Source organism: Pipistrellus hanaki, assembly GCF_964339955.1.
Source record: "Pipistrellus hanaki genome assembly, chromosome: 3".
Lineage (NCBI taxonomy): Eukaryota > Metazoa > Chordata > Mammalia > Chiroptera > Vespertilionidae > Pipistrellus > Pipistrellus hanaki.
This window is the reverse complement of record NC_140505.1, coordinates 6961312-6988260: the sequence shown is the minus strand read 5'-3', so window position 1 is coordinate 6988260 and position 26949 is coordinate 6961312. Positions and strand designations below refer to the sequence as shown.

Below are 26949 nucleotides of genomic sequence, written 5' to 3'. Positions count from 1 at the left end.
TCAAAGTCGCCCCCTCCGTCCCTCTCCCCCAGGGCGGGAAGGATAAGCGGGTGGGGTGGGTGGGGTGGGATGGGTCATGTGGCCTAAGGGGTAGGTTTTTCCGCAGGACTGCCCTACCCGCCCCCCGAAATTAAATAATTTCTCGAGCCCGGCCCGCTGGCCTTGTGGGGTCTGTGCAAGCAGCTGCCATCGGGACGTGCGCCCTCCGGCCGCCGGGCTGGTCCCCTGGGAGGTGCGGGGTCCCAGCAGGCGGACGGGCTGGTCCCCCGGGGAGGTGCGGGTCCCAGCAGGCGGACGGGCTGGTCCCCCGGGGAGGTGCGGGGTCCCAGCAGGCGGACGGGCTGGTCCCCCGGGGAGGTGCGGGTCCCAGCAGGCAGACGGGCTGGTCCCCTGGGAGGTGCGGGTCCCAGCAGGCGGACGGGCTGGTCCCCCGGGGAGGTGCGGGGTCCCAGCAGGCTGACGGGCTGGTCCCCCGGGGAGGTGCGGGGTCCCAGCAGGCTGACGGGCTGGTCCCCCGGGGAGGTGCGGGGTCCCAGCAGGCTGACGGGCTGGTCCCCCGGGGAGGTGCGGGGTCCCAGCAGGCGGACGGGCTGGTCCCCTGGGAGGTGCGGGGTCCCAGCAGGCGGACGGGCTGGTCCCGGGGAGGTGCGGGGTCCCAGCAGGCGGACGGGCTGGTCCCCCGGGGAGGTGCGGGGTCCCAGCAGGCTGACGGGCTGGTCCCCCGGGGAGGTGCGGGGTCCCAGCAGGCGGACGGGCTGGTCCCCTGGGAGGTGCGGGGTCCCAGCAGGCGGACGGGCTGGTCCCGGGGAGGTGCGGGGTCCCAGCAGGCGGACGGGCTGGTCCCCCGGGGAGGTGCGGGGTCCCAGCAGGCAGGCGGGCTGGTCCCCTGGGAGGTGCGGGTCCCAGCAGGCAGGCGGGCTGGTCCCCGGGGAGGTGCGGGTCCCAGCAGGCAGGCGGGCTGGTCCCCGGGGAGGTGCGGGTCCCAGCAGGCAGACGGGCCGGCGGGGAGGGACGAGCCCGCCCTGACAGCGGGGACAGAGGGGATAGGTGAAGGGGCGGGCCTGGAGGGCTGTGACCCACGGGCAGCGCCCGCACAGTCTCAGCTGGTCCCCGGGAAGAGCGGGGCTGGGAACTCGGCTCTGCTGAAGCTCTTTATACTTAAGTTTATAAACAAACTGTTAGCTCAGGACTCATTTCTTTTTTAAAAAATTAATTTCTTTATTAATTAAGGTATCACATATTTGTCCTCAACCCCCCATTCCAATCCCCCACCCCCCTCTATTGTCCTTGACCACTGGTTAGGCTCATATGAGTGCACATAAGTCCTTTGGTTGATCTCTCCCTTTTATCCCCACCCTCCCTCTGAGGTCCAACAGTCTGAACCATGACTCCTTATCTCTTCATTCCTTTAAAAAAAAAAAAAATCTTCAGAAACAGACTTCCTGGCTTCAAACTAGCCGTTGAGCGCCTATACTGTATAACCTCTTATATATGTGCCCAGTGTGAAATGGATTGTGATCTTTTCCTAGGCACTTTTTGTTTTCAGGATGATCTAGCTAAAAGCTAAAGCTCCAGCCGTGTTTCCCTTCCCTGAAAAAGCCTTGAGTGAGTCCTTCCTCTGTAGGGATCCCTCTGAGAGCAGGACTGAACAACAGGTAGGGGTGCTGTTATGCTTCCAAGGACCAGCTCATTGCCCTTGTGGTTACAACTTTGGTGGCGGCAGAGCGTTTATTTTGTAATAAGCCATAAAATGACTTTTGCAGTAATACATTTATATTACTATTCTGATGCAACGACCCAAGGGGTAGATTTAAACATGTTTATTCCTATGTGTACCAGAACATAAATGTGGGTATATATTTATGTTCAAACACCTACATAGAGCCATGCTTTTGTTCTGTATGTTTTGTACTTAAGCAATTCACAATACCTTTTGATGCTGTTTCAAGAATGTCACTGCAAAGATACTGCTGTTCGGTGAGAACAGGAGTCCCTATTGTCAATTTGCCTTTGGCAATAGGGACACGTGTTTGTCAATTAAGTAAGCACTTTTTTAAAGCGTATAATTGAGCTTCAGATACTCCCTTACAGGAATTCCTAACTAATGCGAGGGATTAGCAGAGACGTACTTAGAATTCTGACCGTGTGCACGGTGAGGCTCGGGCAGGCCACATAGCCAACTCAGGCATTGAATAAAGACAAACTGACTTTATTTAAGGTAAGGGGTCTAGGGGATGGGGATAGCCAAAGGGAAGGGCAACACAGCACTGAGCCAGAGGCATTGGGTCCATGATGGCAGCAAAAAAAGTGCTTAGGACAGTGCAACGAGGAAGGGCATGGGGGAAGCAACAGGAGAGCCTGGGCTGGGCTGCTCTGGCTCCCTGGGAAGTCAGAGAAAGGGGGGCCTCAGAGGCAGGTTCAGGGGGTGAGCCCAGGACGAGCTGCCAATGCCCATTGCTCCCCTGGTTGCAAGTCTCATGGGGTCCCTTAGCGGGTGAGGGATACGTGCCTGTGGGGCAAGGAGAGGGAGGAGGGAATGGCACAGGCATGCTCCGTGGAGGGAGAGCAAGAGCTGGGTCCTTTACCTTGAACTGATTTCTCTCTCCCTTGCAGGAGGAAATCTTAGGGGAGTGTCTTAAAGGAATATCGGCTTTCCAGGTGTGCTCTTTCAGGGTCCTGGTCTCCACTGTAGCTGGTCCTGAGGCAGCCAGGGTGTCACTTGGTGCCACTTACTTGGTTTTGCTGCTTTTCTGGGCCTGGAGCTGAAATACAGTGGAGCCCTAGATGTTATCTTCAGGGAGGAAAAGGTCAGGGGGTCTAAACCGCATGACCAGTGACAGGCTAGGGAGGAGAGGTTACCCTGGAGACGAGGTTCTTGTTTTTCCGGATTTGCCCCTCGCTAGGCACCCAGGGCTTTCTGCCCAGTGAGTTTCTCTTCCTGGCCCATCGTCCTTGCTCTGCTGGTGTCTGTCTAACAATATGGACTGCAGTTAACATAGGATGGGATGTTTGTGTGTTAAATGTGCCTCCCGTTACATCCTTTTCCTTTAAAACATGCATTAAGTCTGGTAATTATTAACTTCCTGGTACATAGGTGAGCCTTACAAGGAAAGGGAATTTTGTGAGTAGTTTTTAAAGCTTTTATCCCTTTACTCACTGTGTGTGTCTCTATTGCTCACATAGTTTCAGAAAAAAAATATTTGTCTGGATAGCTTACCCTTAGTAATGGACCCAAAAGCTTTCCCAAAACTGAACAAAGCTGGTGGAGCAGAATCAGTTCGTGAGGACAGTGTCTTATTGGCAAGTAACTGGAGTTTTTAGTAAACGTGCAACCGATGGGATCAATTTTCTTAAAAGGAAATTGGTCTAAGATGCATATTCTCAACAGGCACTCTTCTAAGCAGTGATAGTTTCACTTAAGTTTGATTTGCGGGTAAATGTGTTTCCAGAAGGAGGATGTCATTTAGAGTGAGAGTTCAAAAAAATAGATTGAATGCTGACTAAGTGACCACATGGACTGTCTTGAAGACTGAGGAAGCCTTTGCGAGGTTGTCCAGGAAGGTCAAAGGGACACAGAAGTCAACCTAAAAGAGCTCCCACTGGCCAAAGCAGTGGTCAGCAAACTGCAGCTCACGAGCCACATGCAGCTCTTTAGCCCCTTGAGTGTTTAGCAAAGGTCAGCTTAGGAGTATCCTAATTAAGTTAATAACAATGTACCTACTTATACAGTTTAAGTTTTAAAAATTTGGCTCTCAAAAGAAATGTCAATCGTACTGTTGATATTTGGCTCTGTGGACTCATGAGTTTGCCGACCACTGGGCCAAAGCAACTTGGACGACACGATAATGTACTGTTGGATTATAAGTCAATAAAATAGATATCCCTAAGTCCATACTGATATAAATGATTGAATCGATACAGAAATGAGAGCGAAAAGATCACCCTTCCTCACAAAAGAATTCCAAACTCTTCATGTGGAAACTCCCGCTCCAGGAAGTGGGGAGGATCCTCCCCCACGCTGCCCTCTGGAGTGCGGTGACACTTAATGACTTGCTCCCGAAGAGCCCAGTAGGGGGAGGGGAAAAATAGTTTTATGGTGGAGAAACCTGGGGAACACTGCCTCGGCCAGATCATTGTGAACATATCGGTGATGAGTCATGTTAAGAGCATGCATCACTGACATGAAGTGGTGAGAAGGTCACTTCCCTCTTGCTCTTCTTTCCTACAGAATTTTACACATCTAGGAACAGACATTTTGAAACCCTCTACTTCCAACTCCTGATAATCCAATCTACAGGTGAGGAAATTGCCTCTTAAAAATATTAAGTGACTATTCCAAAATCACAGGTATTTAATTGCTTTCCTCCCTAATATACTGAATGGTCTCCCTTTCCTGCACGTCATTCTCATTAATGAAGCAATTTATCATCCAACACAGCGTCCTATCATTGTTTAAATGGAGCTTTCCAATCACACCCAAGGGTTGCTAAGTGTTCTTCACCACCAATCAGGGACCTCCCCTGGAAGCTGGTTCCTGATTGGTGAAGGCCCTCTGTCACCATAGAATGCGGAGGAATAAACAGAAAGCATAGCAACAACTGAGTTTGCTGTCTTGCTATCCTCAGCCTAGGCCAACCTGGACTTCTTCATCCCAGATGAGGTGGCCCCTACATTTTATATGAAAGCTCTGATTTTCCGTTTAACCGCGACCCATCTGAGAGCATGGCAATCCAATACAGGCAGGAAGATGAAACTGAGCAACACAGCTAAAATAAAGCGTATACCCAGGTAGAGCAGATACATGCTTTGGTGTGAAACGGATTATGGGCCTGGGGAAATTCAGATACAGGGCCACAGGAAGGGACTAGAGCACAAGAACTGTATCTGTGGGCAGTGTCACCAAATTCTACTAGTGGCAGCAGCTGTGGCGGGTGAGGTGGCCCACGGCAGCATGTAAATTCATAGAGAGGATGTGCAGAGAGCTCTCCTCATTAACCCCACGCTGTGGAGTCCGGCATGGAGGATGGTTGGGCTGCTTCCCCTAGCTCCGAGGGGCCCTGGTTTCCTCAGAAGGAATGTGCACCACCAGGGCCGGTAGTTTGGTGCCCTATTTCTAGACAACATGGGGAGGTTGCTTTACATGAGTGCCGCTTGGGGATGGAGTGTCTTTTCAAATTTCTCTGGAGGAAGATACTTCTATTTTATTTTTTATGTTCCTTTACAGAATACACGTGGAAACAGGATGCAGTTGACCTATGAAAAGTTGCCCAAGGACCCCATTTATGCCTCTATGTCCCATTTTTCCATCAAGAACTCCAAATTCCCCCAGTGGCAAAAGGACAAAACTGGTACAAATTCTGATAGTACTTTCACTAAAAGTTAATCCGTACACCCGAGGAAAAAAAAAAAAAACAAAGAGACAAGAAATATGAGTCTTATTGCTGCCGAGGAGGTAGTTAACTTGAGCCCTTTCTAGCTTTCTTGTAGGAATCCGTGAAATTGCGATTTCACACATCTGGCAGCAAATCACCAGTGGGGAAGTTTCAAAGAGCCCGATCCTGAGTTTACATCCGGGGTGTAGGACCCTCTTCTGGAAAAGGGAAGCCTGGTGGCTTGTCTGTTAAAGAGGACAATGTCATACTTTACTGTAAACTGGCCTTTAAAGCTACCTTTTTTTTTCCTGTAGTCTTTTAAAAAATTAAATTGGGGATGGCTAGTGTTATGCCCAGATTTCAAGATCCCCAAGGACCACCAGGGAGCCGAGTACGATGCAAAAGCAAAAGAGCCTTTATTCAAATTCAAGTCTGGTCTCCCGGCCTCTATCGACGCAGCGGCAGGATGCAGAGCTCTGAAAGTGTGGTCTTTTTATAGGGTTTGGGGTTGGGTGGTGGGGTGATGCTCGGACGACTGAGTTGGCTGGTTCTGATTGGTGGGGTGAGGGCCAGGGTCCAGTTACACTGGGTTACTTCCCTCTGTATTTCTATTGGCTGATTTAAGGGTGGGTTGGGTAATTGACACATTTTGTGGTCTTTCTCAGAAAGGGGTTATGTCGGAGACATAGTTATACAAGACAAAACAGAGTTATACAGTACAAAACAGAGTCGGTCCTGCTCTGCCCTTGAAAGAAGGCCTATGTGCTGAGAAGGGGCCATGAGGCCGTATCTCAAGGCCTGGCCTGGTAACTCTATAGTCCACGGCCTCTCCGGAAGCATGCTCCAACATTCTCACTCTCTTACAGCTAGCTCCTTTGGTTAGAGTAGCTCTAATTAAGCCTCACATGAAGAATTTCACTCGCCCGTGGATGGCTTTGCCTAAAGAATGGCACGTAGACTGCTTGCTCCTCCTCGTAGTGAACTGGTTACTTTGAAAACCAACTCACGAATATTTCTCGTGACAATACCTTCTCCTTTAGCCAAGGCGGAATGAGAACTAGGAAGGAAACCAGTGTAAAATGTCAGATGAATTCTGTATAATTGGTGGCTTGAAGAGAGAAGATTCATGTTGTGTTTAAAGTTGCAATTCCTTACCTTTCTTAAAATAGACTATTACAGCCATGCTAATTTGGTGGATAAGGCATTGAAGCTCTTGAAGGAAAGAATAATAAGAGGGGATGCCACGGCATATTTCCTGCGAGGTCAACTCTATTTTGAAGAGGTATCAGTCTTTCTTTATTTATTTTTAATATATTTTATTGATTTTTTTACTGAGAGGAAGGGAGAGGGATAGAAAGCCAGAAACATCGATGAGAGAGTAACATCGATCAGCTGCCTCTTGCACACCCTCTATTGGGAACGTGCCCGCAACCCAGGTACATGCCCTTGACCAGAATCGAACCTGGGACTCTTGTGTCCGCGGGCTAACGCTCTATCCGGTTTCAGCCAGTCTTTGTTTATTTGTTTTCATTTCATTGAATGCTGCTGTTAGATCCTCATAGCAAAATATCTCCTTAAGTGATATTTAATATCAGGGAAATTCTGTCAAACTCCACAGATTATGGTTGTGGCTTCAAGTGTGATACAGGTATCAGCTTAAGGAGCTACCTGGCCTTTCTCCATTACAGTTATTCTAATGAAAGTCATTTATAGGAAACATCCTTCTATATAATAAAAGGGTAATGTGCAAATCGACCAAACAGCCGAACAATTGGCTGCTATGACACACACTGACCACGAGGGGGGCAGACGCTCAACACAGCTGCCCCCAGCCCACAGGATTGGGGCCTGCTAGCCAACCTTTTGGTCCCTTCCCAGGACGAGCAGACTCCAATCGCCCGATGGTGAACAGCAATCCAGGGCCAGCTGCCAGCAGCCAGGGAAGATGGTCCCAATCACAGGCCAGGCCTAGGGGCCCTAACTGTGCACAAATTTCGTGTGCCAGGCATCTAGTTTTGGTATAAAATTAAAAATCTAATGTTTATATTTTTGCCCAAAATATTTATCATCTAAAGTATTTTCACTCCAATGTCAGTAATACAGCTTCAGTTCTTCACTGAACCCGAGGGAAGGCGTGAAAAGGACCAGCTGTCCCTACTGTGTTTCCCCGAAAATAAGACATCCTCCGAAAATAAGACCTACTTACAGGTTTCCTTCTGAGTGAAATATAAGCCATCCCCCGAAAATAAGGCCCCCCTAGGCTAAACATGAGAGATTTGGTCCACTGATTCTGAATGAAATGGAGTCACAAGAAATTCACCAGGAAATTCAGGAATTGGATTGTTATGATATTCCAGAAGATGATGACATGATTGTCATTGAATAAATGAGTAAATTCTTGATACCGTGGGATTTACAGTTTGTCTGGCTTGTGTTGACAGCTACCGTACTACTGTACCGTATATGGGTAATAAATTTCCTTTATTTTCATTTAACAATAAATGTGTACCATATTCTTCTTCATGGAAAAATAAGACATCCCCTGAAAATAAGACCTAGCGCATCTTTGGGAGCAAAAGTTAATATAAGACACTGTCTTATTTTCGGGGAAACAGGGTAATCCCTCACCATCCATTGGATATTTGGGCAGCTGCTCACCTATACCCCACTTACTCTCTAATCTTTTGATGGCTCCTTCATTCATTCTGGCAACAAAAGTATTTGTTGAGGACCCATCATGCCCCTGTCACTGTGAGGATAGCACAACATAACGCTTGATTAAAGGATCTCTTAGCTTTGCACATGGGTTTGAACATGGCCCTATTGCTTTTAAATGCTTATCCGTGGGCACAAATACTTAACCTCTTGGTGCCTCAGTTTTCTCATCTGGGCAATAATGGTGTTTCATTGAGCTATGGTGAGGGTGTATTAATTGTAAAACAGGGCCTGGCACCTAATACGTGCTTTATAAAGCTTCACTATTTTGTTCTTTAAAATGAAGAGGGACTCAGAATGGTCCCCATTTCACAAAGGTTACAGTCCAGTCGGGGAAGACAATAAACATATGTATAATTAACGATAAGGAAAAGTACTAGGAAAGGAATTAACTGCACACGACAATAAGAATAACTTAGGGATAGGGTGGAAAGACCTATTGTGGAAACTAACATTTGCAAAAAAGGAAACACAACGCAGACAGCCAGCGGAAGTGCGTTCCAGAGGGAGAACAAAGAAAACGTTTCGTCGATGAGAGAGTTCTGAGACCTCAAAGAGACCAATAAGGAATAAGGCAGAGGTGGCTCTAGGTGAGCTTTGCTTAACATGTAGTAAGAAGCCATCGAAGGGTATTGAGTCTGTGATGAAGGCAAGCATAGAACCAACACCAGTTCAGGGGGAAACTTCACTAGTTCAGGCGAGAGAGGTTAGTAATCTTGACCAAAGTTGTAGCAGTGGAGCTGGGTCCTAGATTTATTCTGGAGACACAGACAGTGGTATAATGGACTGAAAAATAGAGACTGGCCAGAAGGGAAAATTAATGTTAACTACTTAATCATTTACTCATTGATATGTGGTCTTTAAAATAAATAAATATTTGTTAGGATTTTGATGTAGTTTTTGTTAATTTTTATCAATTTGTTGATTAATTATAGTTTATGAAAAGAGAAATTTAATTATTTTTGTGTTTTCCAAAAGTTGTTTTTCTCTAGCCTGCTCTTCCTAATAATGACCTTCCAAGTCAGAAAAAGACTCTTTCTACCACTACCAATGATTCATTCTTTAGTGTGGGGCATTTTCATGGCCGATTGAAATATAAAGTCCCTATTAGTTCCTTACACCATAGCATGTTTGTTACCAGACTGTCTAACTGCTGAGGAGCCTTTAATGTGATAACACATAACATGTAGGTTTTTATAGGAAGTTGGGAGAAAATTAATTTTAGAGAAACACACACTTGCTTTTCCATGTCTTCTCAGCTGGAAAACTGCAAAAACTGAAGGACATGAGCCATAATAGTAGTGGATGTTTAATAATAGTGAGTGTCCTTCATAAGGATATTCACTACTATTAAAAAAATAGATGAGGCCAAAACTGGTTTGGCTCAGTGGATAGAGCGTCGGCCTGCGAACTAGAAGGTCCCAGGTTTGATTCCGGTCAAGGGCATGTACATTGGTTGCAGGCGCATCTCCAGTAGGGGGCGTGCAGGAGGCAGCTGGTAGATGTTTCTCTCTCATCGATGTTTCTAGCTCTCTATCCCTCTCCCTTCCTCTCTGTAAAAAAATCAATACAATATATATTTTTAAAAATAGATGAAGCCAATGTAGCAAAATGGGATTACTAAGAATTTATATGGTAGTTATGCAGATTTTTATTGTCTAGTCCACATGTGTCAAACACAAGGCCCGCGGGCCAAATCCAGCCGGCCAGGCCTTGCAATGTGGCCCGCACCGCGCTGTCATCACTGCACTCCGCTGTCAATTTATGATATTGTCAGTTGATGACTGTTCAGTAAACCATTCGGCCCGCGATTTAGGCTGGATTTTAGATTTTGGCCCCTTCTCTGATTGAGTTCGACACCCCTAGCTCTAGTCTATAGGTGATAGATAGCTTGTACAGTCCCTTCTTGACCTGCCCACAGGGTATGTCAGCAAAATGTGGGCAGAGGGCAGTTCCCTCCTTACTCTGTGTAGAGCAGCGGTTGCCAACATTTCGGACTTCATGGACCACCGGTTGGCGACCTCTGGTGTAGAGGAACATATAAGCTACCCTTAAGTACAAGGTAGGAATCAGGGCCTTCACCAAAACCGGTTTGGCTCAGTGGATAGAGTGTCGGACTGTGGCCTGAAGGGTCCCAGGTTTGATTCTGGTACATTGGCTGGTACATCTCTCTCATCGATGTTTCTAGCTCTCTATCCCTCTTTCTTCCTCTCTGTAAAAAATCAATAAAATATATTTTTTTAAAAATCAGGGTCTTTAATTACTATGAACATGAAAATATTTTATAGATGACATTAAATATTTTGGGCAAAAATATAAACATTTTTAATTTATAGTGCAAGAATGGATTTTATACTGCAGTGTCTCACATCTTCTCTGAGGCGTTGGTCCCAGCTCTGAAATTTCTCAGACTTCAGGAGTGGCAGGGAGGTGGCAGGCTAGATTGAGCAGCCGGCTAAGCCGTCATTTCAAGAGAGGATTGGCAAGAGAGGATTTCAGGAAAGTAAGAGTGAAAGCCAAAGAGAATCTTACCTAAGTTCCTGCAGTCCCTTCCCTCAGTGGCCACATTTAGGTCTATTTAATTCACTTTATAGTGTGTTGACTGTTATCAGTGACTTAACTTGCAAATTCCATAAATCTGTGGCTGTCTTTTCTTGGTTTATTTGGTGCTACTGGTTAGATTTGGGTGGGAATTAAATAACTGGGATTACTTTAAGATAATAATAATTCAGTATTTCCTGTGAGCTTGCAGGGATGGTATGAAGAAGCATTGGAACAGTTTGAAGAAATCAAGGAACAAGATCATCAAGCAACTTACCAGCTGGGCGTAATGTATTATGATGGGCTGGGGACCGCTGAAAACGCTGTAAGCTATTGATTTGTTCACAGTGTTTAAGATCTCATTGTCAATGTATTATCTGATACAATTGAAATTATTCACATTTTAATTTTACATTTCTATCCTTATAGTTCAGTAATCTCTAACTTTTTGCATTCAAAGGATATAGCATTAGTCATTTTTCGTTTGTGTGAAAAACAAATTTTCTTTTTTGCTCCTTCTCCTTGCAACCATTAGATGCCAATAATTTTCCCTTTTAATATGCTTTCCTGTGTTTTTTAAAGTTATTTCAAAGCTATATAAAGATGGAGGGAAAAAAACTAGAAAATAAGCAAAAATTAGGATCATTCCAAATTCTGCCATTAAATATAAATATTGTTATTATTTTAAAGTATGTGCTTTCATGAATTGCCCCATGTGAAAAAAATATATATATATATAAATTTTGTATAACATTTAGAAGTGACAAATCTGGTATTTGTGCAGAAGAACTTCTCTTGTAAAGCATAATGAAATATTTAGGTGTGAACTGTACTAATATTTACATCTGCAAATGACTTGAAACAAAGAAAAAAAAATAGAGGAAGCAAATATAGCAAAATCTTACTGAGAATTTATATGGTAGTTATACTAGGTATTTTATTGTACATTTTTTCTACTTTTCTGCATGTATAAAATTTTATATAAAAAGAAAAAAACTCAAAGAAACTCATAATTATTGCAGTAATCAGACAAATGTAATTAATCTAAATTTCCTTGTTAAAAGAGAGTAAATATGTACTTAAGAAAATGACATGTATTTTTTAGTGCATCAACAAAGCTGTTCAAAGAAGCATAGAAACAATTTAAAACTTGATGTAGAAATTATAGTCCGATAGCAATAAAGCTCTGTTTAATATGAAAATCATAATACAGAGCCTATATGTGCCAAACATGATAGCATCAGACCACATAAAGAAAATGGGCTAAAAAATAAGTTTACAAAATATTAAATTTAATTTCTAGACATGATAGATAATATTTAGTATATAACAGGTAAGTTTCATAAACTAAGCAGCATCCACACCATAAAATTCCTAACATGAAATTTTAAGACTCCTTGTTTGAGCTACCAAAATTGAAAATATACTAGGCATATATGTTTGAGGACAAAGAAAATCATAATAAACAATGCCCCCCCCCCCCCAAAAAAAAAATAAGTAGTGTGATGACAGTTTCACTCATTCCTTAAAATTTAAACAACCAGAGCTTCAAAATTTATCTAAAATGTTCAGGTTTATGTTCTCACAGTCACTTCTGCTTTTCTTCTTCTCCAATTTTTTCTCTATACTCTTCATCTCTGCGGCCATACCATTATCTCTGCCCGGGCATAGGTCACTGCCTGTTGTCTTTGCTGGTCTCATAAAACAGGATTGTGCTTGCAGCATTGCTTCTAACATGGAGGACCACACCAGGTCCCACCTAGTGAACCACTTGAACTTGCTCATCAGTCGTTTCAGTTGCCCCACCTCACAGGATTCTTCAACTTGCTGAGGAGTCTCCTACCCTACCCTTTCCCCTTTCTCTGTCTTCTCCCTTAACCCTCTCCTTTGCTGATCCCAAATGAACTTATCCCGTTTTCTCACACAACGTAGTTCAGTCACCTCTTCGTCTGCCTGCCTTTCATTCAGGTCACTGTTCCATGCACTTCCTCCGAAAGGTTTTCTGTGGCCATGTGACCAAAACAGCCCCCTTCATTTTCTTCACAGGCTTGATGATGGTCTCCAGTGTTACTGCTTAACTTCTTTCTCCCTGTTGGAATGTAAGCTCCTTACAATTAGGCAGTTTTGTCTGTCTTCCTCCCTGCGGAATCCCCCGGGATTCAGACCAGTGTCAGACCCACAGCAGAGCCTGCAATGTTGGCTGATTAACTTGTGGCCCTGTGTTGACAATGCTGCTATCAGGTATCACCTCGGGAGATTTTCAAAGAACTTACCTTTGGGTTAGTTTCTCCAAGAAAAATTATGATGCAGCTGTTAGGATAAGAAAATGTTTGCCTTTGTTACAAACAAACTCAATATCCATTAAAATAATATAATAACCAAGTAAGAGTTAGCCCAGAAATCTAATAATTTGTTAATAAGGAAATCTATGAATGTAATATACCACTTGAATAGCCTGAATAAAAGGAACCATATGATGGTTTTAGTATATTGAAAGTTTCATAAAACTCAATATTTATTCATAATAAAAAACATTAAAAAAATTTTTAAAACAGTACTAGGAAGTATTTCCTTAAAACTTCTGCTCTTGTCCCAAATTCATTCATACAGCCACCAAAGCCATATTTTCAAAATTCAAATCTGATCATGTCCTGTCCATCTTTATAAACTTTTACAGACTTCCATGTTGAAGATGAAAGAAAGGGGTGTAACTGGGTCTGTTCCCATGGACAGCCAGCTAGCTAGTCTTTAGTTTCCAAACCAGTAACTGCCATTCCAAACCCTCCCCAGGGATCCTGTCTGCCTGACCATTGCCATCAGTGGGCTTCACTAGGCATCGCGAGGCCAGAGCACTGTGACTCCATCTGAACGTGGTACTGGAATGCCAAGTGGAACCTTGACTTCACTCGGTCCACCAGGCTTCCCAGCTTTATGATATTGGCCACCACACAGAATGTATGCCTCTCTTGTCATCTGTCTTCTTGCATACTCCTGACTCCATACTGCTTGTCCTCTCCCCTTCCCAGCTGCCTGGCAAATAGAGGCCCCCAGGTCCTCAGCCTTTTCCTAGACCACTTCCTTCATTTCCTTGCTCTGTCAGAAACGTGGCTGTCCCTCAGGCAGCCCTCTGGTCAAGAACCCTCCTTCCAATATCGCAGAGTACCACAGTGCTCAAAGGTATAGCTGGCGTGCTTCCCACTCCCCAATTCACTTTCCACCCAAGCACAAAGTAGCTACCTTTACGTTCAGACCAACTCATTGCTTTTCTAGTTCTATCAATTTCTTGGCCATTGGCCGTTCCCTAACATTAACTTGAAGACTGGCTCTGGGATTAGTTTTCCTCCCTGTATGATCCCATCACTTTATCTGACACCTAAACTAAGAACCGAGCAGCAAGAAGGAGCAACCACGTAGGACTACCAATGGGAGGGTTTACCGCCACTTCACTGGCACCATTAAGTCCTTACTATCCAGGTGGAGGGAAAATGGTAGATACCTACCTCATACACTCACAAAAATAAATCCACATAACCGGGGGCTCACGAAAAATAAAACACCTTTATTTCCTCATCTACTGTGCTATGTAGCCAGCAACAGCACTTTGAGAAAGCAGCGAGGGATATGGCAATATATAAACACATGTTGATCGTCAAGAATTATTTTCTTTGGAGTGTTCCAAGGCTTGGGTCGGGTGGATTTCTGGAGGGTGAAAGCTGTGTTGTTAGTGGGTAGACTGTCTCCTGCGTACTCTCTGTGTGGGTGTCTTATGAACATTAGTATATCGGGTGTACGTTATCACTGGCACACTGGGGGATAAGTGTGCAGGAAGGGAGAAGACAGCATTTGTTTGGGGCTCACGTAGACTGTGAGAATTACAAATGTGAAAGAAGTCACAGCTATTTTCGCACTTTGATCAATTCCAAGAACAGAGCTGATTCAGAATAAGGCCTAGGAGCTGGGAGGGAGGAGAGAAAAACGGAAGCCATGTGGAAATGTAACGTACGTCTGGAAGCTGTGAAGTGAGGGAACTGCCTTATATCCCAGAGCCCCTGGGATGCCTTTCCAGGCGATGAGCTTTTTAAATATATATATTTTTTATTGATTTTTTGCAGAGAGGAAGAGAGAGGGATAGAGAGTTAGAAACATCAATGAGAGAGAAACATCGATCAGCTGCCTTCTGCACACCCGCCACTGGGGATATGCCCGCAACCAAGGTACATGCCCTTGACCGGAATTGAACCTGGGACCCTTGAGTCCGCAGGCTGACGCTCTATTCACTGAGCCAAACCAGTTAGGGCCAGACGATGACCTTTTACTTCCTTATTTCCAGCCTTGCACACCCAGGACAACACACCACTTGGGCACAGAGTCAGGAATTATATCATGTCAGGGGTGAATGCTTCACAACATTACTGGGAGAAAGAATTTAGTTTGGATAAAACTAAAAACTGGGGTTGTTTCTCTTTTCTTTTGTGGAAGGGAAAAGGAGTGAACTATATGAAGCAAATAATTGATTCTCCATGTCCCAAAGCAAGACACTTGCAATTTGCAGCTGCTTACAACCTTGGAAGAGCTTATTACGAAGGAAAAGGCGTTAGCCGATCGATGGAGGAAGCTGAGAGGTACTTACCTGAGAATGAGTTTTCGTCTTAACCATACACTGACACAAACAACCACTTGCCTTGCCTTTCTCTTCCAGACTTTGGCTTATTGCTGCGGACAATGGAAATCCTAAGGCCAGCGTGAAGGCTCAAAGCATCCTAGGGTTGTATTATTCAACGAAAGAACCCAAGGAGCTAGAAAAGGTAATATTGATCTGTTTCAATGTTAGTTAGAATTCTATTTAGATTGTCTCGCTATTTCTTTTTTAAGAGAAGAGTGATAAGGAATACGGCTTTGAATCTCTGACACGTAAAGAATGTCAATGTTAAGATCTCAAAGCTCATGCCATCTTTTACTCACCTACGAATGCTACCTTCCCTGCCTCTACCCAAAGGGACCCCGGATGTGAGAGAATTGGTATGCTCTAAAGAGCTACCCATGCAAACTGTTATTCCATTCGAGCTTCCAGGGAGAGTCCTGAAATAAAGCCCAAATCCTGTTAAGTGTGAATTAATGATGACATTTGATTTGAGAAAGGAACAATGATAATACTAAGTAAAATATACTAGATGAAGATTAGACCCATTTAAGATTTTTATGGAGCCCTGGCTGGTTTGGCTCAATGGATAGAGCGTCAGCCTGTGGACCGGGGGGTCCCGGGTTCGATTCTGGTCAAGGGCATGTACCTTGGTTGTGGGCACATCCCCAGTGCGGGGTGTGCAGGAGGCAGCTGATCGATGATTCTCTCTCATTGATGTTTCTAACTTTCTATCCCTCTCCCTTCCTCTCTGTGAAAAAAATCAATAAAATATATTAAAAATAAGATTTTTATGGAACTATAGTTTCTCTCATCACCATGACTGAAATAGTTTCCAAGAAACCTTACAGGGAAAGGAAATGTAGGGATAAGTCCTGCTTGTAAGGGGCACCAAACAGTCTAAAACCCTCCTTGGACAACTGAGCAGCCAGCCCGTTTTTGGACAAATTCACATTCGCGTAGCTGAGTCTTGGTCAGGTGTTTCTGGCCCCCATGCAGCCCTTACCCTTGGTTGCCTTTGATCTGGAAAGCCCCATCTCTGACTTCCTGAGCGGCCACAGCTGCCCCTCCCCGCTGGGCCTCGTAGCAGGTCTGTCTCAAAGCCCTGCAGACACCATTCCAGATCCCCACTTTCTCGATCCTTCCAGTGGGAAATCTGAAAATCCTGAAACCCGAGACAGCCGAACTCACCTGCACCGCGGTCAGGCGGGCTCACCTTACACTGTCTCTAAGGCCCGAGGAGTTGATGCCAGCCTGAAGTACCTCCCAGGGGCTAGAACTAAGTCCTAGAGATGAATGGACAGTACCATCTTCTCATTGGAGACTTTCTTCTTTCTGGTATCCCCTTGTAATGTCACCCTGTAAGTAACAAGCCCACACTGCTTCTGTCGAGGCATTCTTCTGGCACTCGGAAGCCTGCGGCAACGGGAGCCTGGAGTCCCAGGGCGCGCTGGGGCTCATGTACCTGTACGGCCAAGGCATCCCCCAGGACACGGAGGCCGCGCTGCACTGCCTGCGGGAAGCCTCGGAGCGCGGGAACGTCTACGCCCAGGGCAACCTGGTGCAGTACTACTACAACATGAAGTTCTTCACCAAGTGCGTGGCCTTTTCCAAAAGGTAAGCGGCTGGGGACGGTGTGTGCAGCAATGCTGAGTGCGGGCTCTGGGCCAGGCGTGTTCGTAGACTTGCTACAATATTGTGAACGATGGCTGTTGAGGGCTGGAAATGTGGCTAGCGCCCTAGTCGGCAAACTGGGGGTCTTTGGCCCCGTGAGTTTTTAGCAAAGGCCAGCTTAAGAGTACCCTAATTAAGTTAATAACAATGCACCTACCTACAGAGTTTCAGTTTCAAAAATTTGGCTCTCAAAAGGAATTTCAGCTGAAACCGGTTTGGCTCAGTAGATAGAGCGTCAGCCTGTGGACTGGAAGGTCCCAGGTTCGATTCCGGTCAAGGGCATGTACCTTGGTTGTGGGCACCTCCCCATTGGGGGTGTGCAAGAGGCAGCTGATCAATGTTTCTCTCCCATTGATGTTTCTAACTCTCTATCCCTCGCTCTTCCTCTCTGTAAAAAAATCAATAAAATATAAAAGAAAAATAAAGAAATAAATTTCAATCGTTGCACTGTTGATATTTACTGTTGCTCTGCTGACTAATGAGTTTGCCGACCACTGGGCTAGTGCAACTGAGGATTAAACTTGTTTCATTGGATTTGAATGAAGTGGCCACATGTGGCTAATAGCTACCATATCAGGTAGTACAGTTCTATGCCATTGGTCTTCAGGATTTCAGTGGCATTCGCTCTGCTCAGTGCACCAGCTGAGTGAGCTTCAGCAAGTTTCTTAACTTTTAGGGGACATCAATTGCTTTATTTATAAAAAATAAAATAAAATACTTCTTCAGGATTGTAAAAATATTGCATATAAAGTACTAAACATGGCTTGGCACAGTAAAATGTATATTAACTATTAAATTCATTTCTTCCTACATCCTTAGCAATACATAACTGCAATATGGCTTGATCAGGGCTGTAAAATAAGAATAATGGTTTAAAGACTCCAACACTAACATCTGATTAAATATTTGGAAGTTTCCATAAAACATGGAGCTTTTCTGTGAGCCCTGTATCTTCCTACTTTTACTTACCCACCACGTACAAAAGCACCGCGCCGGGAAGAACAGCTGTGGCTGCCCCCAGAGTGGCCACAGGCCCTGGGGATGCATTTCCCTCCAGTAATGCCGCCTATGCGGCCCACGGCTCCTTCCCGCCCAGCCCCCGGGAAGCAGCCACGCCAACAGGGGATGAATTGCTGCCTCTCCCCTCTCCTCCCAACAGCTTGGCTCCCAGACAGTGGGTCACATAAAGGCGTGATCACCAACATTCCAAATCCCTGGTGCCCTCTAATTAAAACGAAGATTTTACAAAGTTCTTAAAGTCTTTGAAACTTGGCATTATTATCCACATTCCTATTCTCCATACCATTAGGGTTAACATGATTAGATCTCATTCTCACACAATTCTCCATATCTGTGTCTGGGTTACACAGAATGAATATTCCTCTCTCTCTAGCTCTCTCTTTTTTTTTAGCAGCCCAATTCCCCTTGCTTATATTTTTATTGATTTTGGAGAGGGAGAGATAGAAACATCAATGATCAGAATCACTGATCAACTGCCTCCTGCACCCCTACTGGGGATTGAACCTGCAACATGGGCTTGTGTCCTTGACCAAAATCGACCCAGATCCCTTCTGTCCACAGGTAGGTGCTTTATCCACTAAGCCAAACTGGCTAGGGCTATTTTTTTGTTGTTAATCCTCACCCAGGGATATTTTTCCATTGATTTTTAGGGAGAGTGGAAGGGAGAGACACATGGATTGGTTGCCTTCTGCACACCCTCCCCACCACCACCACCACCACCACCACCAGGCCGAGGATTGAGCCTGCAACCAATGTATGCACTCTTCACTAGAATCAAACCTGGGACCTGTCAGTCCGCAGGTCAACGCTCTATCCACGGAGCCAAACCAAGTAGGGCCAGAATGAATTCTTTTTATTGCCCATTTTAACCAAAGATAGATGTGCAAGTTTTTTTGTTTTTGTTTTTGTTTTTTTAATGCGTTTTCTGGTCTTATGTGAGTAAAGTCCAAATTTAAGGTCCATGTTTAAACACATAATCCAAGAAATAGAAAATACTTTTTCCCCATTGTTGAAATCTACAGTGATGTTAAGTTTAAAATACTAATATTATAAGGAAACAACCTTTCTTTTCTGTTCTAGTCATTTTCTAGGTTACTAAGCCTGATTAGAATAATCACAGGGAATTACTCTTTCCGGTGTTAACTATGCTAAGTTTCCCTTTCACTGCACAACTTTGTCAAACAGGTAGAATGGGGAAATCATCCAAGACACAAGGACCATTTGTGGACAGGCTGCTTGTGAAAACGTAACCCATACCTGACGTCCTTTCATTTCACAATCTCCGTCCTAACAGGATTGCCGACTACGATGAGGTGCACGACATCTTGACGATAGCCCAGGTCACGGACTGTCTCCCCGAGTTCATCAGCAGAGGCATGGCCATGGCCGCCTTCTACCAAGCCCGGTGCCTGCAACTTGGCTTGGGGACCATAAAGGATGAAGCAACCGCTAACCAATATTATTCTAAAGTAAGTGAGCCCGAGGGACAAGCATCAATGACTCCGAGACCGCTTCTGTGGACGAGTGTTCTTTCCTCCTTAGTTACTGTAGAGATAATCTCTGTCTATAGAGAGGCTGTCAGACATGCAGCCAAGCATGTCAAACTCGCGGCTGATAGGCCGCATGCCTAATTTAAGTAAATGAGGTATGTGGCCCGCCTGACATGCTTGTTAGATGATCCTGTCAGATTCTTGTTAGCATGATTAGAAGTCCTGTATTATTCTCTCTTACTCTGATGCTATCTTCAAGCCAGCACTAAGAGCTTAAAGCCAGAATATCCATGCCTTCTTTCACCCAGAAAAAAGTGTGAGCCTGATCCTCGTTCTAGTACCTTAATGAAATGTAGTTTTGTAAAAAGTTTCCACGCTGAGGTGAGGAGGAATATTCATGAGTTTGCGGTAACCAGTTAAAATAAGACTTTTAGTGTTTTAATTCATGTGATTTAGTCAAATTCCAACGGATTTCATGTCTAAAATTCCAACAACTGTTAAAAGAGGGGAGGGGTGGGTGAGGGGGATGGTAATAAAGAGTAACTATATATATTTTAAAATATATTTTATTGATTTTTTTTACAGAGAGGAAGAGAGAGGGATAGAGAGCTAGAAACACCAATGAGAGAGAAACATCGATCAGCTGCCTCCTGCACACCCCGCACTGGGGATGTGCCCACAACCAAGGTACATGCCCTTGACCGGAATCAATCCTGGGACCCTTCAGTCCGCAGGCTGATGCTCTATCCACTGAACCAAACCGGTTTCGGCTATATATATATATATATATATATATATATATATATATATATATATATATTTATTTATTTTAATAAAGAAAAGACAGCCTGGCTGGCGAGGCTCATTTGGTTTGAGCACCATCCTGTACACCAAAAGGTTTTGCATTTGATTCCCGGTCAAAACACATTAACTAGGTTGTGGGTTCAAGCTCCAATTGGGGTGCATACAGGAGGCAGCTGATGGATGTTAACTTGTCTGTGTTTTGAAATCACTGGGATCTTTCAAAAATTCCCAAGCCCAGGCCTCATTTCAGAGCAGCTCAATCAGGCCCCGGGAGTGGGCACTGTCTGTACTGCAGCACCTCGGGGTGCCAGGTTTGGGACCCTGGCAGGCACGTTTGGGAACCCTGACTTAGGTGGAAATACAATCCACAACACAACCAACCTTTGAGATATTTATCACTACATCAATCTGTAGTATGAATAATTGCCTTTACTTTTCAGAAATCTGAATCTTGCACGTATTATACCAATCTCCAAACCAAGTCCATTTCAGATTACATGTATCTTTTCTAAATAAACATAAGCTGAGACAACTCTGGGTCCAGACAGCTTGTGATCCTCGAATGGTTTTCCACGTGGTGGGAGAGAGTGCCCTTGTTACTCAATTGCGGCCATTGTATTTTATGGGAGAGACTTTAAAACGGAGAAAGTGCAGGCGTAGCAAGCCAGAGAGGGTCGGGAATCCTGCCATCTGAAGCATGACCAGACACTGAGTGTTTCCTTCAGAGAAAAGGACACGAGGGGTCCTCAGCGTGGTCCTCCCGGCTGACAGGCTGTCCCGTAGAAAAGGCACAGTGGGGGAGGGAGGGCAGAGTGCCAGCCTCTGCAGTGCACTGTGGGAAAAGCTAAGACCACGATGGTGCAGGGACAGTGCGCTACAGTCAGGAGACCCAGGCGGGTCTCGGCGCAGCTGCGTCAGGCTGGGTGCCTGCCACCTCCTTCTCCCCAGGGTTTCTATGAAACCAGCACTGTCCGTTCTCCTGGACCTTCAATAACTCTACAGCACAGGAAGGGAAACTGTAGCTTAATATAAAGAAGAATCTTCTCATGCAGCTGTTCAGGAAATAACAGTTTTTCCTGTAAGGTGGTGGCTTCTTGCCACTAGAAGCAACCACGCAAGTTTCTAGTGACCAGCTGTCCTGGGTCGTGACGGGACGGTGTCTGCATGGAGTGAGGTCAGGATGAGATCACCTCTGACACTGCATCCCAGTTCGTCACATTCTATGACATGGTGCACTATTACGTATCAGTATTTACTTTAGTCATAATAAATTACATAATTTTAAATAAGATTGTTATAGTCTACAGGCCCGGTGCATGAAAGTTCATGCACTGGAGGGGGGTGGTCCCTTAGACCGGCCTGGCCCTCTCACAGTCTGGGAGCCCTCAGGGGCAAGAGGCAACCTGGTGATCAGGGGAAGGCAACACGCCATCACACCTCTGCTGCTGCCATTCCAGCAGCACAAGCCTCAGGCGACCCTGAGGGCTGGGCAGCTGCCAACCAAGGCTTGCTTGTGCCTCAGGCTGGCTCTGGGCAGCTGGGGGGCTGAAGGGACTGGAGGACTCCAGAGGCAGGCACACAGAATGGCCGAGCCAGCCTGAGGGAACTGGGTGCCGCCATCTTGTGGCTGTGGGTGCCACCATCTTTGAGGGCTGGGCAGTCAATTAGCACATCCCCTCTTTATTAGATAGGATGCTGCTATTCATATAATGAGAACAATTTTGAGGCTAAATGTTCATGTTTTCCATATTACTTAAGAATTCATATAATAGAAATGCTATATTCTTGACACAAAATTTTCTCTTGGTTGCGGGCACATACCCAGTAGGGGGTGTGCAAGAGGCAGCTGATCGATGACTCTCTCTCATCGATATTTCTAACTCTCTATCTCTCTCCCTTCCTCTCTGTACAAAATCAATAAAATATATTTTTTTAAAAATGCTAAAAAAAAAAAAACTCCCTTGAGCCCTAGCTGGTTTAGCTCAGTGGATAGAGCATTGGCCTGTGGACTAAAGGATCCCGGGTTCAATTCCAGTCAAGGGCATATGCCTGGGTTGCAGGCTCAATCCCCAGTAGGGAGCGTGCAGGAGGCAGCCAATCAATGACTCTCTCTCATCATTGATGTTTCTATCTCTCTCCCCTTCTCTCCTCTTCTCTGAAATCAGTAAAAAAATATATATATTTTTAAAAACCCTCTCTTGAAAATAATTGTATTTTACTATTCTTAAAAACAAACCAAAAAATTGTTAAGAAGGAAGAAAGATCCAATAATTCAAAATGTATTTAAATAAGTGACTCTGTCTTTTATTTTAAGGCTTGTCGTCTGGATCCTGCATTGGCAGATGAACTTCACTCTTTACTTATTCACCAAAGAATTTAGACCACAGTGCATTTCAACAAAGACCACGCGTCCTAATGCCTTCAAATGTATGTATTTTTGTAACAGTAACATCTAGTTATTTTCTGCTTTGCAAGTTATATTATCTTGTTTTTTTTCCTGATTGCATGTCACTTTTGTTCTTGAATTTGTATTTCATAATTTTGCGATTTGAAATGCAGCTACAAGCTCAGATTGCTGGACTAGTCCTCAGAAATCCAGCTCTTAGCCTCTAGACTGGCCTACGCCAACCACATAAAATACTGAAAACCATTCCATAAAACAACTTTCTTCAAACAGTGTCCTAAAAGACTAATGCAGACTTAGTTTTAATAACTTCAGAAGTATAAATGCTACCACTTATAAAATTTTATATGCATTTTAAATAAATTTGTCATTTTAACTTGTTATTTAAATGTTTTAATTTAAAACTCACAAAAATGTGTAAGAAATTTAAAGGAACTTTCAAATAATGTGTGTGCTTATTTTAATTTGTGTAACACTTGAGCTTCTGAAGTTACTAAAGCTAAGACTGCACCGAATCTTCTGGGACATTTTATATTCTCAAAAGAAATTCTTATAAATAATTAACCTGGCTGATTTATGATAAACTTTAAAAAGAGTGGGTTTAAGAAATTGCTTAGACTCTCACCTCTCTTTATCTTAAATATCTTAATTTAATGAGGGAAAAACTGCTCTGTTCATGTAAGACAATCAATTAAAGCAAGAAGTTTTCTTTATATTTCATTTTCTACATTTTAAGAAACCTAGATGTATTTCAAAGGAATATGAAATGTGCAAAAATCCCAATGAAATCATCAATACAGAACTATAACTAAATATGGTTAAAGGTTAAATGAGCAAGAGGCTTTCTTTATATCAGTGATATTAATGAAGGCAAAAAAATGACTGAAAAATAGAATTCATATGCAGAGAACTGTAGTGGTATACATCTGTGAAACTAAAACATTGGCAACGATGTCTTAAGATACCTTAATATCTTCTTTGTAGACATTCTAAACTAATGTTGCTTTATGGAATGGTATCCTCCTCTTCCTGCTTCCCCATCTCATCCCTGCCCCTCTTCAGTACAGCTCACATCCCACCTCCTCAGTGCATCATTTCAAGCACTAATAAGGCTCTTCTCATTCGCATCAATCATCATATTTGTTACATACTCATTCTTGTCTGGATAAAAGGCAGCAAACTTTATATTTCTTTGCAGAAGTACTTACATGCACAGGGTTTTCTACAAAAAGGGTGCCGGGAGTATTGCCACTTCTTTTTTTGAGATATAAGTGTCTGAAACATCACAGAGCTCTCTGCTTTGTTTTTAAATTTTATTGCTTCAAATGCTTCAAACTATGGGAAATCTTTGGTAAAAATAAAGACAAATTTTCACAAGAACTTTACATAAAGGATAGTACAACAGTGTTCTTCAATACACATGAATATAGGAATGTTCAAAATCCTCAGAGAGGAAATTAACTGTACAGTATTCACAGCTCTTCATTTTAAAACAGCTTTTCATAAATATTTATAATATTTCCTAGGTTCTTATTACATTAACACTTATATTTCAACTTTAAAGTATTTATATCCTTATTAAAATAATCCCAATCATTAACAGAAGTGGTTTTTCCGATGCCTGCTACAGCATCAATCTGCTTAGCTCACATGAAACTGGAGGGAGGTCCCTAAAATAAAAGTCAGGATTGTTCTCAGTGAGGCCCTCTGCGGAAAAGAGGAAATGGTTCATGTCTATTATCACAGACATCTGGGTGGTTTATTCGTGCAGACTCAGACCTGGCCGGCTCTCAGCGGGTCCCCGTGAGCTCTCAGCTCAGGACACAGTTCAATCAGCAGCAATTCCATCAGCACCTAACCAAGAGAGGAGGAGAAAAGAGGAGGAAAGGGTGTTTTCTCTCTAAGGATTTATTCAAATATCTATCTACAGTTAGGAAAAAGGTCTAGTTTTAGGCCTGGGTTATTCTCAGTGAACAAGTTAGTCTCAAGGAGAGGGAATCCACAGTTACTTCGTGGCCTGTCAAACACCACACCGTCAGCAATGTTTACCATGCTACCTGTGAGCAGACGGCGGCCTGGGACACTGTTTGCTGTTGACATGAGAAAGCCAAGCAGCCGGCACAGATACCACAGGCCATGAAGCAGACAGCGTGGGAATGAGGACAGTGCAACCACCAGGGGCATGTTTTGCTCTCTTCTTGCCACCAGGTTTAATAGGCAGACACACAAAGGGAAGCAGAGAACATGGGTCAGAGCTGCAAGGAATAGGAATGATGAAGAATACAGGGATTGTGTGTGTGAACAGAATGTAAAATTAAAGAAACAGCCCTGTGGTGGGCTTTGCATTACTCACATATAACAGATGTTTATTGGCTCTTGTTTCTTGCAGCGCATTGAATATTTTTATTATACCATGACGGGCATTTTGCTGTCCAACAAGGTTCTGAAGCATATCTGAAAAATTAAGTTTAGATGCTACGCTGTTATTGACCAAGTGCACAATGCGTAGCTATTCAGTGGAGGAGATCTTACGTGATATGTGCACAACAAATGAAGGCACTGCCTTGGCCAGTGTGGCTCAGCTGGTTGGAGTGTCATCCTGTACACCAAGTACCTCAAACTTGTGGCCCGCAGGCCACATGCCTCATTTCTTTGGCCCATGTTAGCCTTAGAGTTTGACATGCTTGCTGTACACCAAAAGGTTGCCGGTACCATTCCTAGTCAAAGCACACACCTAGGTTTCAGGGGCGTGTATGAGAGGCAACCGATTGATGTCTTCCTTCTGTACCCCCCTTTTCCTCTCCTGCCCTCTCCCTTTCTTTTTTTCCCTCTGTAAAATCAATAAATATATCCCTTATTTTAAATAAATAAGGGGAAGGAAACAGAGGGGAGGGGAGGGAAAGGGACAGGAGGAGAAAGGGAAAGGAAGAAGTCTAAGGCCTGAGGAACATGACTGATCAGTTCTTTTCAAATGTTTAAAGAAAAAAGGTTATTTAGAATTTTTCAACATAAGGCATTTATACACACTGTAATTTTAATACAGTGCTACCCAATTAAAAACTAAGTGTTCAAAACACTATACTTTTTTCCTGGCCGGTGTTGCTCAGTGGTAGAGCATTCACCCGTATACAGAGTGATGGGTTTGACTCCGGGTCAAGGACATGTACCTGGGTTGCAGGTTTGTTCCCTGGCCTTGGTTGGAGTACATGCAGGAGGCAACCAATCAACGCATCTCTCTCACACTGACGTTTTTCTCTCTCTTCCTTTCCTTTCCTCTCTCTAAAAATCAATAACCATGTCCTTGGGTGAGGATTAAAAATAAGTAAATAATTAAATAAATGCACCATGGCCTAAGGAACATGAATGATCAGTTTTTTCAAATGTTTAAAGAGAAAATAAGATTTAGAATTTTTCAACATAAGACATTTATACAAACTATAATTTTAATACATTGCTATCAAATTAAAAATTAAGCATTCAAAACAGTGTACTTTAGTAGAATTTTTAAAGCAACATATTTATTATCTGTTCTAAAACATTCTTCTGGTTAAAAGAATTATATAACCAATACTGTTCTTATTAAGATTCTCAGTACAATGTCTTAGCAAGGGGCAGGACATAACTAAAAAATGTAATTTTTCATAGCAAATAGTGTTTCCAGACAGATCTGAGTGAACCCTCAGCGGCTAACCTCCCTCCCTCTCTGCCCGCAGGTGAGAAGCCGCCTCACCTGGAATGTTTTCTAGCAGCTTCTGCTGGGCTTTCTGCTTCGTTTCCTGGCTTTGCTCTTTGCTTCGGATTTTGGTCGGTGGTGCCAGTTTCCCGTTTGGCCAAAAAGCATCCCGGAAAACGGTGATGTAGTAAACCAGCATCTGCTCGCTGAAAATCCAGTTCACCGTGTCCCGAATTTGTCTTTTAAGAGAAATATATTTCTTGGATGAGGTTTTAAAAATTTTTTCATACTCTGTTCTCAAAAGGCATTTATCAATTTTCAATGAGTAGGTTAAGACACAGCCTGGTCTAAATGTTTGATGAATAAACTAGGAATTGGCTTTTTAAACTCTGGCTCTGAGAATTGGTTGTGATTTTGGTAAATCCTGAATGACCATTTATTCCTGAGCTTGCATTTTCTTTGGTGCTGACTCTGAGGTGTCTTTCACTGAGAGGAGACTGACTTGTCTGAAGCTTGCACTATTCTAACTGTGCTCAGAACTTAATACACTGATTTCTCCTTGAAGTGCTGTCAACCGGAAGGCGTTAAAAGGGTCTGAAACATCCCTGAGTCCTGAG

General features: G+C 43.9%; 2 protein-coding genes across 7 annotated transcripts in view; one reads left to right on the top strand and one right to left on the bottom strand.

Annotated features, from left to right (window-relative positions):
• The first annotated feature begins 93 nt into the window (after positions 1-93).
• Positions 94-26724, top strand: LRP2BP (LRP2 binding protein). 4 transcript variants are annotated; one of them, XM_084877729.1, is made up of 13 exons: positions 94-232; positions 1530-1655; positions 4229-4297; positions 4626-4788; positions 5225-5348; positions 6542-6654; positions 10840-10953; positions 15108-15250; positions 15328-15433; positions 16661-16884; positions 19256-19430; positions 22570-22682; positions 26373-26724. In XM_084877729.1, exons 5-12 carry the CDS (start codon positions 5243-5245, stop codon positions 22633-22635), a joined length of 1047 nt encoding a protein of 348 aa, XP_084733855.1. In that variant the 5' UTR covers positions 94-232; positions 1530-1655; positions 4229-4297; positions 4626-4788; positions 5225-5242; the 3' UTR covers positions 22636-22682; positions 26373-26724. The 4 variants fall into 4 exon arrangements, with proteins under 4 accessions (XP_084733855.1, XP_084733858.1, XP_084733857.1 ...); XM_084877732.1 differs by lacking the exons at positions 94-232; positions 1530-1655; positions 4626-4788; positions 5225-5348 and having other exon boundaries at positions 4256-4297; XM_084877731.1 differs by lacking the exons at positions 94-232; positions 1530-1655; positions 4229-4297; ... (1 more) ...; positions 5225-5348; positions 6542-6654 and adding an exon at positions 6714-6808.
• The window catches only part of SNX25 (sorting nexin 25), a 93593-nt gene continuing 90602 nt past the window's right edge, over positions 23959-26949 (bottom strand). For all 3 annotated transcript variants that reach the window (XM_084877713.1, XM_084877712.1, XM_084877711.1), the window contains 3 exons: positions 26390-26571; positions 25013-25113; positions 23959-24513 (listed from right to left, as the gene is read on the bottom strand). In XM_084877713.1, coding sequence (XP_084733839.1) covers positions 24433-24513; positions 25013-25113; positions 26390-26571 — 364 coding nt within the window. In that variant the 3' untranslated portion in view covers positions 23959-24432. The remainder of the gene's footprint in view (positions 24514-25012; positions 25114-26389; positions 26572-26949) is intronic.